The sequence below is a fragment of the Heterocephalus glaber genome, unplaced genomic scaffold (genome assembly GCF_053883595.1).
Source record: "Heterocephalus glaber isolate CG9 unplaced genomic scaffold, H.glaber_assembly_v1.0 deba00001733, whole genome shotgun sequence".
Taxonomy (NCBI): Eukaryota; Metazoa; Chordata; class Mammalia; order Rodentia; family Bathyergidae; genus Heterocephalus; species Heterocephalus glaber.
The window spans coordinates 1,097,724-1,111,348 of record NW_028258444.1 but is presented as its reverse complement, the minus strand read 5'-3'; the positions used below and the strand labels follow the sequence as shown (position 1 = coordinate 1,111,348).

Here is a 13,625-nt window from a genome sequence, read left to right as displayed (position 1 = left end):
AAAATACCAATACCTCACAGAACTAGAGAAAAAAATCCTAAAATTCATATGGAATTAGAAGAGACCTAGAATAGCAAAGACAATTCCAGGCAATAAAGGCAAGGCAGGGGGCATCAAAATCCCCAGTTTGAAGTTACTACACAGCTACCATATAAAAACAGCATGGTACTGAGAAATAAATAAATAAATAAACAAACAAACAAACAGACCCGAGGATCAATGGAACAGAATAGAAGATGCAGAAACAACTTCAAGCATACTCAGACACATTATCTTTGACAAAGGGGACAAATACCTTCACTGGAAGAAAGACAGCCACTTTAATAAACGGTGTTGGGAAAACTGGCTTTCCACATGCCAAAGATCAAACCTACACCCATATTTCTCACCATGCACTAAACTAAAATCAAAATGGATCAAAGATCCAAATATTAAAACAGAAACACAATCTGGTGGAAGATCTATTGGTAGAACTTTTGAAGACATACATGTAGGCAAAGACTTTACAAACAAAACTGATTGCATAGGAAATATCACAAAGAATCAACAACTAAGATTATATCATAATTTAAAACTTTTGTGTAGAAAACGAAATCACCAACTGCCAAGCCTGTAATCAAAGCACTCAGAAGGCTGAGGCAGGATTGCCCCAAGTTGAAGGCCAGCCTGGACTACATAGTGAGTTCAAGGCCAGCCTGAACTACATAGTGAGACCCTCTATCAAAAAACTGAAAGAAAAAAAAGAAATCACCAATAGAGTAAAGAGACAACCCACAGTATGAAAAAAGATTTTTACCAGCTACTCCTTAGACAAAGGACTAATATCTAGAGTATATAAAGAACTCAAAAAAAAAAAAAATCAAGACCTCCCAAATTTAAAACCCAATCCAAAAATGGGCATCAGAAATGGATACTTCTCAGATGAAGAAGTACAAAGAGCAAATAAATATATTTTTAAAATGTTCAAACTGGTCATTCAAGAAATGTAAAGTAGAACAACACTGAGATTCCATCTCACTCCAGAAAATATGATTACCATCAAGGCAGTGGGGAAAAAGGAACACTTCTACATTGTTGGTGGGACTGTAAATTGGTACAACCACTGTGGAAATCAGTGTAGAGAGTCCTCAAACAACTAAAATTAGAGTTTCCATTTGACCCAGTGATTCCCCTTCTAGGTATCTTACCAAAAGAGTTGAAAGCATCACACCACAATGATATAGGCACACATGTTTATAGCAACACATTTTTTTGTTCTTCTTTTGAGGTGGGATCTTGCTATGTAGTTCAGGCTGGCCTTGAACTCACTATATAGCCCAGGCTGGCTTCAAACTCATGGCTATTCTCCTGCCTTAGCTTTCTGAGTGCTGGTATACCAGCACAATTTGTAATGGTTAAATCATAGGAACAGCTCAGATGCTCAACAATGAATAAATGGCTTTAAAAAATGTAGTTCCCAAGTTCAATCCCCAGTACCAAAAAAAAAAAAAAAAAAAAAAAAAAATACACACATACAATGGAGTACTATAGTCATAAAGAAGGATAAACTTAAGTACATTTTTAGGTAAATGGATGCACTTGAGAACATAATTTTAAGTGAAATACATCAGACACACGTGTTTAAATATCACACTGTTTCTCTTCTGTGAGAAGCCCAAAGGCTAAATAAAGACAAAATGGATGACAGATATTGGGAAGTAGGAAGAAAACGTTCAAATGGGAATGGGAACAAGGGAGGAGGGACAGGGAAGGGACTAGGGTTTAAAAAAAAGAACGGAAACAAAACAACAGAAACAGTTTTGTAAGGAAACAGGGAGAAGGATTGAAGAGAAGGGAGGGGAATGGAGAAAAAACAAATCAAGATATACTATGTACAGATACAAATTCTTTTTGATGAATGTGATCATTACGTATGTCAAAAATGTTCCAATGAAATTAATTTTAAAAAATAAATCTTTGAAGTCTCACTTAAGAAATCCAGAGTAAAAATCCAACTGAGTCCTGGTTTTCTTTTTCTTTAATAACAAGACGTCTTGTCTGAAACACAGGGAACTATTAGGAAGCATTGAGGAAAGCCAAGCGGGAGGAGCAAGAGGACTTGAGAGGACAAGCAGCTGCCCTGCCCTCTGAACTAGAAAATGAGTTTTCAACCCTTACACAAACACCCATCCATCCACATCACCCAACCATCCCAAAATGGTCTTTGGCAAAGGGAATCCAAGACAAAAATCACAGTGGGTGGCCCTGGGGAGAAGGCATACCAGTGGTGGCTTGTGAAGCTACAAATACACATGAAGGGTTTTCCAGGTCAGATCAAAGGAATATTTGCTCAGCCAGGTCATGGAAAAATAGGAAATCTACCAGCACTGCTGCCTGTTGATGCTCATAGCTCCTGTTAGAAGAGCAGTTGCAGGACATGTGTTGTTAGGTCAGGCCACAGGATGCATGCTGTGGTACTAGGGAGGACTGAAATCCCAGAAATACTCATAGATCTGTAACATGGCTACTCACTCTTCTAAGAGAAAAGAGACAAACACAGGAGTTTGGGGGTGGCGGGAGGCTATGATATCTAAGCACATAAAGTCGATCGCAGTAACCTAAACACCAAAGCTGAAGGTAAAAGAAGTATTTGGTAAGTCTCAGACTCTTCCCCATTACTTATGAAGAAAAAGCTGGCAATTATATTCAGTATAGGACATTAGAGGAGGGTACTGAAAACAGCTTTCAAAACAGCTTTGGAGTAGAGAAAAAAATTTTAAAACCCTCACTGCTTGCAATGCACTGAGCCCTCTGCCACTGCCTCTCCTGAAACGCACAAAGAAATGCACCACCACCTGCAGTTGCTTGGACAGTGGCCCCTGGAAAGATTGCCCACCTCCTAATACTCAGAATTCGTAAACGGGACTTTACGTGGAAAAGGTTCTCTGTGGATCCCAGACTCCTAGGGCAGAGAAGCTCAGCCGGTCCCAGCACCCGGAAGGAAGTTCCCAGGCTCCTAGGGCAGAGAAGCTCAGCCGGTCCCAGAACCTGGAAGGAAGCTCCCCCGCTGCCACCCCAAGCTCCTAGGGCAGAGAAGGTGAGCTGCACAGGTGCCAGAAGCACCCCCTCCTGTGGAAATGAGAAGACACATAAACTGTCTCAAAAACAGACTTCTGGATCACCTACAGCAACCCCAAAGGGAAATGAGATGGAACAATCTGATACTCAACCACCTGGACTCTCTCAACTGGAAACAAAAGAGGATCTGGGAAAAATGAAATCAGAAATAATTACTCAGATAACAGCAAAGATTTTGCTCATGGTGTAAGACATGATTAATAAATCTAGAGAGGACACAGATAAAAAATAGAGGATCTGAGGAACATGATGGAATCCCAACATAGGAAACAAATGGAATCCATAAAACAGATACAAACAGATTTCCAAGAGATTAAAAACTCCATCAAAAGTCTGCACAGCAGAATGAACCAATGTGAGGATAGAATTTCACATATAGAAGATAAAACTGCATTTAGTGAGGAGGAAAAGAAAAATTGCTTTAAAATTGTAAGGGAACACGAGAAATCAATCCAGCAGCTGCTAGATGATGCAAAGAAGAATAACATAAGACTGATTGGAGTCAATGAAGAAAGAGGAGAGAGTGCAGATGATATAAAAAAACGCTTCACAGAAGTGATGGTAGAAAACTTCCCAAAGAGGGGAAAAGAACATGACATACAGATAAGTGAGGCATATAGGACTCCAGCTAGCTTAATCAAAAAAAATCTACACATATGCATATAATAGTTAGGATTCCAGAAATCCAACAGAAGAACAAAGTTCTACAAGCAGTTAGAGAAAAGAAACAAATCACATACAAAGGAAAGCCCATCAGAATCACAGTAGACTTCTCAATGCAAACCCTCAAGGCAAGAAGAGCTTGGAGTGACATATTCCAAGCCCTAAAAGAAAACAGCCTCGAACCCAGACTGATGCACCCTGCAAAACTATCTTTCAAAATTGATGGAGAAATAAGATACTTTCATGACAAAGAGCACCTCAGGAACTTCATGAATACCAAACCAGCACTCCAAAAAATTTTAGACAATACCCTAGGAAAAGACAATGAGGATCACAACCCCAGGAAACCCAGCAGAATGAATCCATTGGGCGTGACAAATTAAATGTAAAGGGGGAGAATCCAACAAAAAGAAAAAGTCATGACAAGGCTTTTAAAACTTTTGATTTCATCTCCCTAATGAGTGTATAATTCAGTCTTATTATTGTACTGATTAGTATTTTTCGGATTCTAGAGTTGCACACCATTCCTTGTGCTATACTGGCTATTTATCATCTTCTTATGTCTACATTTTAATTGGTTGTCTATTAATGAGCTCTAAGAATTCTTTACATATTCTGCTCATAGGTTATATGCATTGTAAATATGGTCTGTTTAAGGACTACTTTTCATTTTAGTGATGTCATTTAAAGTTCTAAATTCTGATGGAATCCCATTTATCAATTTTTTTCTTTTATACATCATGTCTTTTGTATCCTAGGTAGTTCTTGACTACCCTGAATTCATATATATTTTCCCTTATAATTTCTTCTTAAAGTTTTATACTTTTAGGCTTTCTTATTTAAGTTCATAGATCCCTTCAAGTTATTTTCATGTATGGAAAAAAAGGGTTGAGGTTAATTTTTTATATACCAATACCAGGTGTTCTAGTGCCGTTTGCTGAAGACACTATCTCTTCCTCGGCTCTTGAACTGAGTTTATGTTCTATAAAATGCTAATGTTAAATAATCTTTCAAAACTCAGTGGACCATATATGTATGGTTCTATTTCTAGATTCTCTGTTTTATTCCAATGATCTATATGTCTTTCCTTACACCAAAACTGCCTTGATTACTGTAGCTTTAGAAGAAGTCTTAAAATTAGGTACTAAACATCTTACAACACTGTTTTTTTGTTTTTAACTTTTCTAGGTCCTTTGTACTCCTACATAACTTTTAAATTTCAATAACCAATTCTTCATTTATAGCAAGTATACACAGACCTGAATTTTTATATATACCTTGTGTTTTCTAATCCTGCTAAATTCAAGTACAAGTTCTAGAGGCTCCTAGAGATTTCTTAGTATTTTCTCTGTAGATGATCATTTCATCTACATATAAAGATTTTGCTTCTGCCGTGCCAAACCTATCCTAGTTGTGTCATTTTATTGCCGGACTATTTTGGTGGGGACTAGGTTTCAAAGTTTAATGGACAGATAAAGAGTAAGCATATCTGCCCTTGTTCCCCACCTGAAGGAGAAAGCATTGTATCTTCTCTATTCATATAAGGCATTCTCACTGGAAGTATGGAGTACATGTCTTTAACCTGTTGAGAAGTTTCTGTTCTACTTCTAGTCTCCTGATAGCTTTTACCATGAACAGCTGTAGAATTTAGTCCAATACTTTTTCTCCAACTAGTGACAGGATCATATGGCTTTTTCCTTTCCTCTGTTTAAATGATGACTTTTGGGGGTGGATCTTCCAATGCTGAACCAACACTGCCATCCCTATAACAAAACCACTTTCTACATCCTGCCAGATCTGACTTCCAATAGTTTGTTTTCTTAAACAAATTTCTATCTATGTTCATACTTTTTTCTTCTATTATCTTTATCCAGTTTTAGGATTAGCGCAATGTTGAGTTCCTAAAATGTGGGGAGAAGTGTTCCTTCTTTTTTCTGCTTTAATTGTTTGATATAATTTATCAGTTAAAATGTATATGAGCCTGCTGTTGTCATATAGGTAGGTTTTCAAGCTAGGAATGTACTTTCTTTAATAGGTGTTACTCAAATTTTGTATTTCCTCCAGAGTTAGTTTCATTAATTTGTCTTCCAAGGTACTTCTTAGAAGTTGTCAAATTTATTTCAAAAAAGATTTTTGTAATATGCTTTCTATATCCTTTTAAATTCTGTAAAATCTGTGGTAATGTCTCCTAGATCTTGATATTGTAATTTAAAAAATGTATAACTGATATTGTGTAACAGGAAGAAAAGGTCTAAAAGACCAGGGGAATTGGGAGGGGTAGGGGAAGGGAAAAAAGGGAAAGGAAAAAATATGAAAAGAGGAAAAAAATGGAAACAAGGTCTTTGCAAATAGGGAAAGGTGGAGGGGGCGGAGGGGGTGAAGGGAGGGCAAGGGAAGGGGAAAAAAATAAGAACTAAGGTACTCATGTAAAGGTACAAGATCCCAATGATGAATGTAACTGTATTTTATATCAAAAATGTACCAATAAACTTAATGCGAAAAAAAGAAAGGAAAAGGTTCTCTGTGCATATAATTAAGGACATTATGATAAGACCATTCTAGAGTCCCCAGGTTGGCCCCGAATCCACTGAAAAGTGCCCTGATGAGAGACCGAAAAGACCACACAGACAAGAAGACCGTGTGAGGTTGGGGCAGAGACTGGGCAGGGAATACTAGAAACCAGGAGAGGTGAGAGAATCCTCCCCTAAGGCCTACAAGAGGAACAGGACCCTGAGGTTCCCTGATTTCTGCCTTCTGGTCTCCAGTCTGCTGTTTTAAGATACCGAGTTTATAAAAAAAAAAGATATCAAGTTTATGCTGATTTGCTATGGAAGCCACAGGAAAGTGATACACTACCCACCATCCTCCCCACTGAGTCAACAGTTTACAGGTTGCTAAGTGAGGAGAAGGTTGGGAGAGAGAGAAGGAGGAAAAAAACCCTGCTAAATGCTCATAAAATATTTACATTTAATTTATTTCCCTAACATAAAGCTCCAGTAAATCTCCAAAAGATAACACATTTTTTTGGATATGGAGAAAAAAAATCTGTCATCTACTTGAATATAGTATTAGTATGTGTATCTCTGCCCTTTACAAAGTGGCATGTGGTAGCCTAACAGGGTCAGCAAAACACCTGTCATCAGCTGGGGCTGGAAAGTTCTGTCCTGCCCATACTGCACCTACATCAGTGCTGGGTTATTTCACTGTACCACATGCAATGGTCCCTCTACCACATGAGTGTGGCTAGATGTCCTGAGTCCAGCTACACCTTTCCTGTAAGTTCTGGGCTCTATAAAATCAGACTGACCAAATGCAGAAATACATTTCCTTGGCCAACAGAGACTGGGAGACAAGTGCTTCAAGGGAGAACAGGGTGGAAAAGGAAAGGCACATGTTTTCCTAGCTACGCTTCTGCTCCTTTCACCACAACCAAGCTGCTTACTACCACCATCACCTGACAGATTCCCCACCAAGTGCAACAGCTGGAGAATTCTTTTATTTCTAAGTTACTAACCATAAAATGCTCACCAAAACAAGTGAAAAATAAGGCTGAGAGTGTAGCACAGTGACAGAACAAGTGCAAGTCCCTGGATTTAATCATCAATGCCAAACAAAAGCGGGGAAAGGAAAAGACAAGGGGAAAAAACCCAATACTGAACAGTTTCGATGCCATGGGGATCACCCACTGAGTTGGGCACAGTGGCTCAGGCCTGTAGTCCCTACTTCTCAGGAGGCTGAAACAGGAGGATCACTTGACCCCAAGAGTTCAAGACCAGCCTAGACAACAATGAGATCCCATCTCAAAAAAAAAAAAAGGTGAAAAACACTCATGTACAATTTAATAGATAGCACAATCACTCTTGCCAATTAAAAGAAAAAATATTCTCTTGTATTACTGCAGTTCCAGTGATATGTGAACAATGCCCTAGAGCTGGGTCTCTGGAATCCACACCTGATGTATTTGTTCATGAAGGGAGAAAATGAAAGCAAAGACCTGTAAGGAACGCTCAGTACCACAGTGCTGGCCGGGACAGACTGCATATCTCCAAGAAGGACACTGAGATAACACACCCCTTGAAAGCCCTGCCCAAGTCAGAGAGCCAGTAGATCTGAGCAGCCACCATAGTGCAGGCCCAGCCAGGGTACAGCAGACCTCGAAGTTGGCTTCACAGAAGCAAAAAAGAAACCCATATTAGCTCCCCTACCTGTTCAATTTTTATGTTCACATAAGGTCTTCCAAGTCCCTGCTGTCCAAACCACACCCACGTACAGGACTCTTCTTTCCAGATGTATAAAAATATAGCATTTAATACAGAAAACAACACTCAGGATACCAGTTTCCTTCCCCAGGCTGCTGAGAACACATAAGCAGAACTTTTAGCCCATCCCTTCACTTACCTCGGGTAGTATATCCTCCAATGACATAAATCTTCCCCTTACACTCACACGCAGAGAATTCAGCAAGAGGATTTGGTAATGGTGCCACAAAATTCCATGAATCCTGCTCAGGATTGTAACACTCAACATTAGAAACAGCCTGCCCACCAATGGCGTAGAGTTTTGATTTAACAGCCACGAGTTTGAAGTTAGACCTGAAAGAGAGACAAAAGGGCCCACAAAGTGAGTTCTGATCCCAATAAGCATAACAATGGCATGAACAACTAAAGCAGAGAATGGACTCTACTGACAGCTAAAGAAAATCAGCTGTCCACGATGGTAGTCATGCTGCCCAAGGACAGAGGCATGACACGATGACTTCTCCAGTACAGGACAGCTCTTGTCCTAGAGGTTCCACAGGAAGGCTGCATTCTCCACACATTAGCAGTTGAAGATAAGCAGTTCAATATAACAAGAACTAATCTCACTTAGTTTTAGGCCAGGCACCAAAGATACAGTATGAACACTGAATTCAAACAGTGGGCCTCTGGATCCACAATTTTGCACTCATGGATTAAAAATATGGGGGTGGGAACTTGACCTATACTAAATATGCAGACTTTTCCCTTTCTTTACTCTCTTTAAAATACAGTATAACTATTTACATTACATTTACCTTATATTATAAAAACTAGAGATTATTTAAAGTACACAGGAGAATGTGCATAAATTATACACAAATACTGTGCTCTTTTATGAAAGGGACCCGAAAATCCATGGGTTTTTGTTTGTTGTTTCTCTGCTTGTTTTGAAACAAGATCTCTCTGTGTAGTTCAGGGTGGCCTCAAATACAGAATTTTCCTGCCTCAGCACTTGAATGCTGGGATTAGAGGCATATACTGCCACAGTAGCAATCGATTCATGAATTCCAATATCCAGCAAGAGTTCCGGAACAACTCCCCATACGTATTTTCTTTCCAGGGAGGAGCAAGTGTAGGAGAGAAAAGCATCAGTCTCACTCCCTGGTTTTCTCCCCTTCCCATGTTGACCTCATTCCTTTCACTGAGTGGGGAGACCCAACCAAGGTGCACACCCACACTGCCTGCACAGTCAGGCAGAAGCAAAAGGTGCTGCCACTAAAAGGCCTCTGCGAGCCATCAGCCCTCCTTCCACCAGAGTGATTATAAATTGCTTCATAAAATATAACTTGGGGGACATAAGCATGGAACTAATTAAAAATACTTGGTACAGTATTTTAAGGTATTTATAAATAGTAAGAAATTATTTCTATCAAAAAATTCATACTTATCACAATGTTAAATAAACAAGAAGAAAAACATACTGGTTTCAAGCCCCATATTCAGTAAAGAAGTAAATGCTGCTCATCAGCTTCAGATACAAGGTAAGTCCCATTACTTTTGTTGTTGCTGTTTAGGCGGTGGGGTGCACTGGGGATCAAACTCAGGATCTTGCACTTAGGAGGCAGGTGCGGTGCCACTGAGCTAAGTCCCCAGCCCAGTCCCATTACTTTTGAACTGAAAAGTAAGACAAAGTTAGATTAAGAAGCACCAGTGAACAGTAGCCTAAGCCTGGTCTCCTAATAGGTGTTGAATAAACACTGATGCATTATAGGATAGATAATACAGAGTCCACCATAAAAATGTATACACACTTTAGCAGTTCGCTGTACTAAATATCCAAACTAAATGTCTGAAAGCTAATGACCACCACATTGTGTGGGAGACCACCCCACTGATTATGCCCAAAGCAGGCTGTGAGCAGTACATACTAAAGAATTAACCCCATAACTGGCTTGTTTTGAGAAGTGAGCCTGGCCGAAGGCTACATACCGAGGTGAGAGTTACATGCACCCAAATTCCATTCCCAAAATTAAAACCTTCTTTACTAAAAAGACAAAGTTAATTATTAACCATAACCTATATTTTGTCTGTTCTGTTCCTCATTCAAGAATGCTCTGTCTCAAGAAGTAAAAGCTGCAAATAAACATATGAAAAACTTTTCAACATCACCAGTCATTCAAGAGATGCAAATGAAAACAACACTGAGATTCCACCTCAGTCCAGAAAGAATGGCTGCTGTCAAGAAATCAACCAATAACAAATGCTGGCAGGGTTGTGGGGAAAAAAGAACCCTTTTCCACTGCTGGTAGGAGTGCAGACTGGGGCAACCACTGTGGAAATCAACATGGAAACACCTCAAAAAACTAGGATTAGAGGTCCCATTTGACCCAGCTATTCTCCTGCTGGGTATCTTCCCAAAAGAATTTAAAAAATCGTATCACAGCGATATATTTGCACCATGTTTATAGCAGCACAGTTTGTAATAGCTAACACTTGGAAACAGCCCCAATTGTCCCTTTAATTAGAGACTGGATAAAAAAATGTGGTTTTTTAATAAAATGGAGTACTACTCAGCTGTGAAGAGTGAGAAACTAGAGACATTTATAGCTAAATGGATGCATATTGAGGCCATACTCTTAAGTGAAATAAATAGGACACACATGTGTAAATACTGAATAGTTTCTCTGGTGTGAGAAACTAAAAGTGTAAATGAGGATCAAAATGTAAATAGATAATGTGAAATAGGAAGAAAAGGTCTAGGGGAAGGCGTAGGGGAAAGGAAAGAAGAGAAAGGAAAAAATATGAAAAAAGGAAAAAATGGAAACAAAGTCTCTATTAATAGGGAGGGGTGGAGGGGTTGAAGGGAGGACAGGGGAATGGGGAAAGAATAAGAACTAAGATATATCATGTAAAGGTACAAATTCCCAATGATGAATGTCATCATATTGCATACCAAAAATGTACCAATAAACTTAATAATAAAAAAAAGAATGCTTTGTCTCTTCCTTTACAAGCCTTGCCTGTATCAGCAGCATGTCCATAGCAACTCCATGCAGTCCCTTCACATAGCCCTCTTTACCTCAATCCAACTATGATGTTACCAATAAATATTAATAGCTCTGAGTCTTCAGGGTCTTTGCTTGTTCAAACCTCTGACTGCTCAAGCACTGGTCATCCTGGTTCCCTGTATCTCTACTCTGTCTCTTTAATTCTGTCTTTGAGATTTTCTTCTTGCCTTGCGCCATAGCACCGAGCAGATCAGGATCTGCTGCAGGGGTCTCCAATAACTGAGCACCTCTTGTAACTTCAGAGGCCAAGATGTATCAATAATTCAGTATTATAATATTTATACAAGTTTTTCTTTTCCTAATGTGCACTTTTTTTGGTGGACTCTGTATATTAGAGCTGGGTGTGGCAGTACATGCCTATAATCCCAGATACTCAAGAGGCAGAGGCAGGAGGATGGCAAGTTTGAGGTCAGCATGAGCAACTTAGCTAGACCTTGTCTCAAAATAAAAACATTATTTTAAAGTGCTAGGGATAAAGCTCCATGGTAGAGACTTGCCAAGCACACACAAGGCCCTGGGTTCAACGCCTATTGCCACAAAAAAAGATAAGGAAAATGTATTAGTAATAATCACCTACTAAAAAGTTAAGTTTTTTAAAGATGCCTATGATGTTTGTATTTAAATGTTTTTAGTTGAATTTTGCTCTTTAAATCAGAAACTGAACAGAGTGCTCTTCACCAAGAGCCTCACACTACCCATTAAACCCAGCGAGGCGTTGTGTTTTTCATGCCAACAACCTTCCACCCGGGTGGCAGTTACTGGGGGATCCCTGATTCATGCTGCTTGCCTTCACTGCTGCCAATGGTCCTTAAAACCCACATGGTGCCCTCTATGTCTACAAATTTGGGGAACCGAAGGAAATAAAGCCTATAAATAGACTCCACACTCTGTGAACCCTCAATTTATTTCTGCTCCCCAAAAGTACACAGATAGTAAATTTTGTAAGATCAAAGATTTTACTGTTCATCCAGCATAATCATTGTCCTGACCAAACAGGTAACGGGCTTCTTTTCAAGGCTAAATAGGCACTTAAGAGTAAACAATCCCACCTCTCCAGACTCTAACATGCTCAAATTCACTTGAAAAGAAGAAAAGGCATTTATTAATGTTGCATTTGTTTTAAGATAAAATTGCCATCTAAAAACAGACCACTCACTACAGAGACACACTGTTCAGATTCTAACTGAAGGCTTGCACAGAAAAATCTCAGCTCAGCTCTTACACAGCTATGTGGCTTTAGACAAATGACTGAATGTCTGTGTATCTGTGCCTCAGTTTCCCCATCTGTAAAGTGGGAATAACAAAAGCACTGTTTTGGGCATTCAGGATGATACTTGCAGAAAGAAAGCCATTCCCACTGGGCCACAGGGAATGCTTTTCTATTCTCCCTAAGTCTAAGTTTCTTAACTTTGGGAAAGGTCAGTTTCTCATGTATCAGCTGCAGCAGTCTATGATGTATTCTGGAATTCTATACAAAGTGCTCTCTCATCTACAAATTCTCACCACTCTACACCTCACTGCCAACTTTCTGAAAATAACTCTTCCCCTCTTTGCTTCCTCAGTGATTAAAGGTATGCACTGGAGCTATCTATCACTTTTAGAAATTAGAGTTCTACAGTGTATGATCCCAGATATACTATGTTCTGGAGGTGAAAAGAAGGACTTTAAAACCATTTAATTCATCACAGCTATACAATCAATTCATTTGCAATAAACAGAAGTACAAGTGATAAAAAAATACTATGACAGCACTTTAATTTCCACTTCACTTATAAGAAATAAAGAGCTCAATCAGGAAAAAGAAAGAAAAAAAAGGGGTGTGAACAGAAAGAAAGAAGTCAAACTATCCTTACTGGCAGATGACATGATCCTTTACATAGAAGATCCAAATAACCTTCCACTGGAAGACTCTTAGAACTAATAAATCCAGCAGTGGTGGGATATAAAATCAACACACAAAAATCAATAGTATTTCTGTACACCAACAATGAGCACACCAAGAAAGAAATCAAGAAAATAATCCCATTCATAATAAATTCAAAAAAATCTTAATACCTAAGAATGAATCTAACTAATGAAGTGAAATACCTCCATAATGAAACTACAATACTTTGAAAAAACAGTGACATGGACACCAGAAATGGAAAGATGTCCCCTGTTCACAGATATGCAGAATGAATATTGCCAAATAGTCCTATGACCAAAAATGATACATAGATTTAATGCAATTCTAATCAAAATACCAACAACATTCTTCTAAGAACTAGAAAAAAAATCCTAAAATTTATAGGGGAACAGAGTAGACACAGCAATCCTGAACAAAAAGAGAAAACCTGGAGGTATCATAATCCCAGATTTCAAGTTATACAACAAAACCATAATAATAACAAACAGCTTGGTACTGGTGCAAAAAAAACATATATTAACCAACAGAATTGTGGGTGGAGAAACAATGCCTGGCATCTTCAGCCATCCTTTTCTGTTTTATTTTTTGGTAAAGGCGAGAAAAACATGCTGGAAAAAAAATAGCCTGTTTTTG

General features: G+C 38.8%; 1 protein-coding gene across 2 annotated transcripts in view; it reads right to left on the bottom strand.

Annotated features, from left to right (window-relative positions):
• Positions 1–13,625, bottom strand: part of Klhl42 (kelch like family member 42) — a 68,095-nt gene that overhangs the window by 12,856 nt on the left and 41,614 nt on the right. The window contains exon 2 of one of the 2 annotated variants that reach the window (XM_004874679.4): positions 8,179–8,372. The exons of the other annotated variant lie outside the window; for it this stretch is intronic. Coding sequence (XP_004874736.1) covers positions 8,179–8,372 — 194 coding nt within the window. The remainder of the gene's footprint in view (positions 1–8,178; positions 8,373–13,625) is intronic. 2 annotated transcript variants of the gene reach the window in all.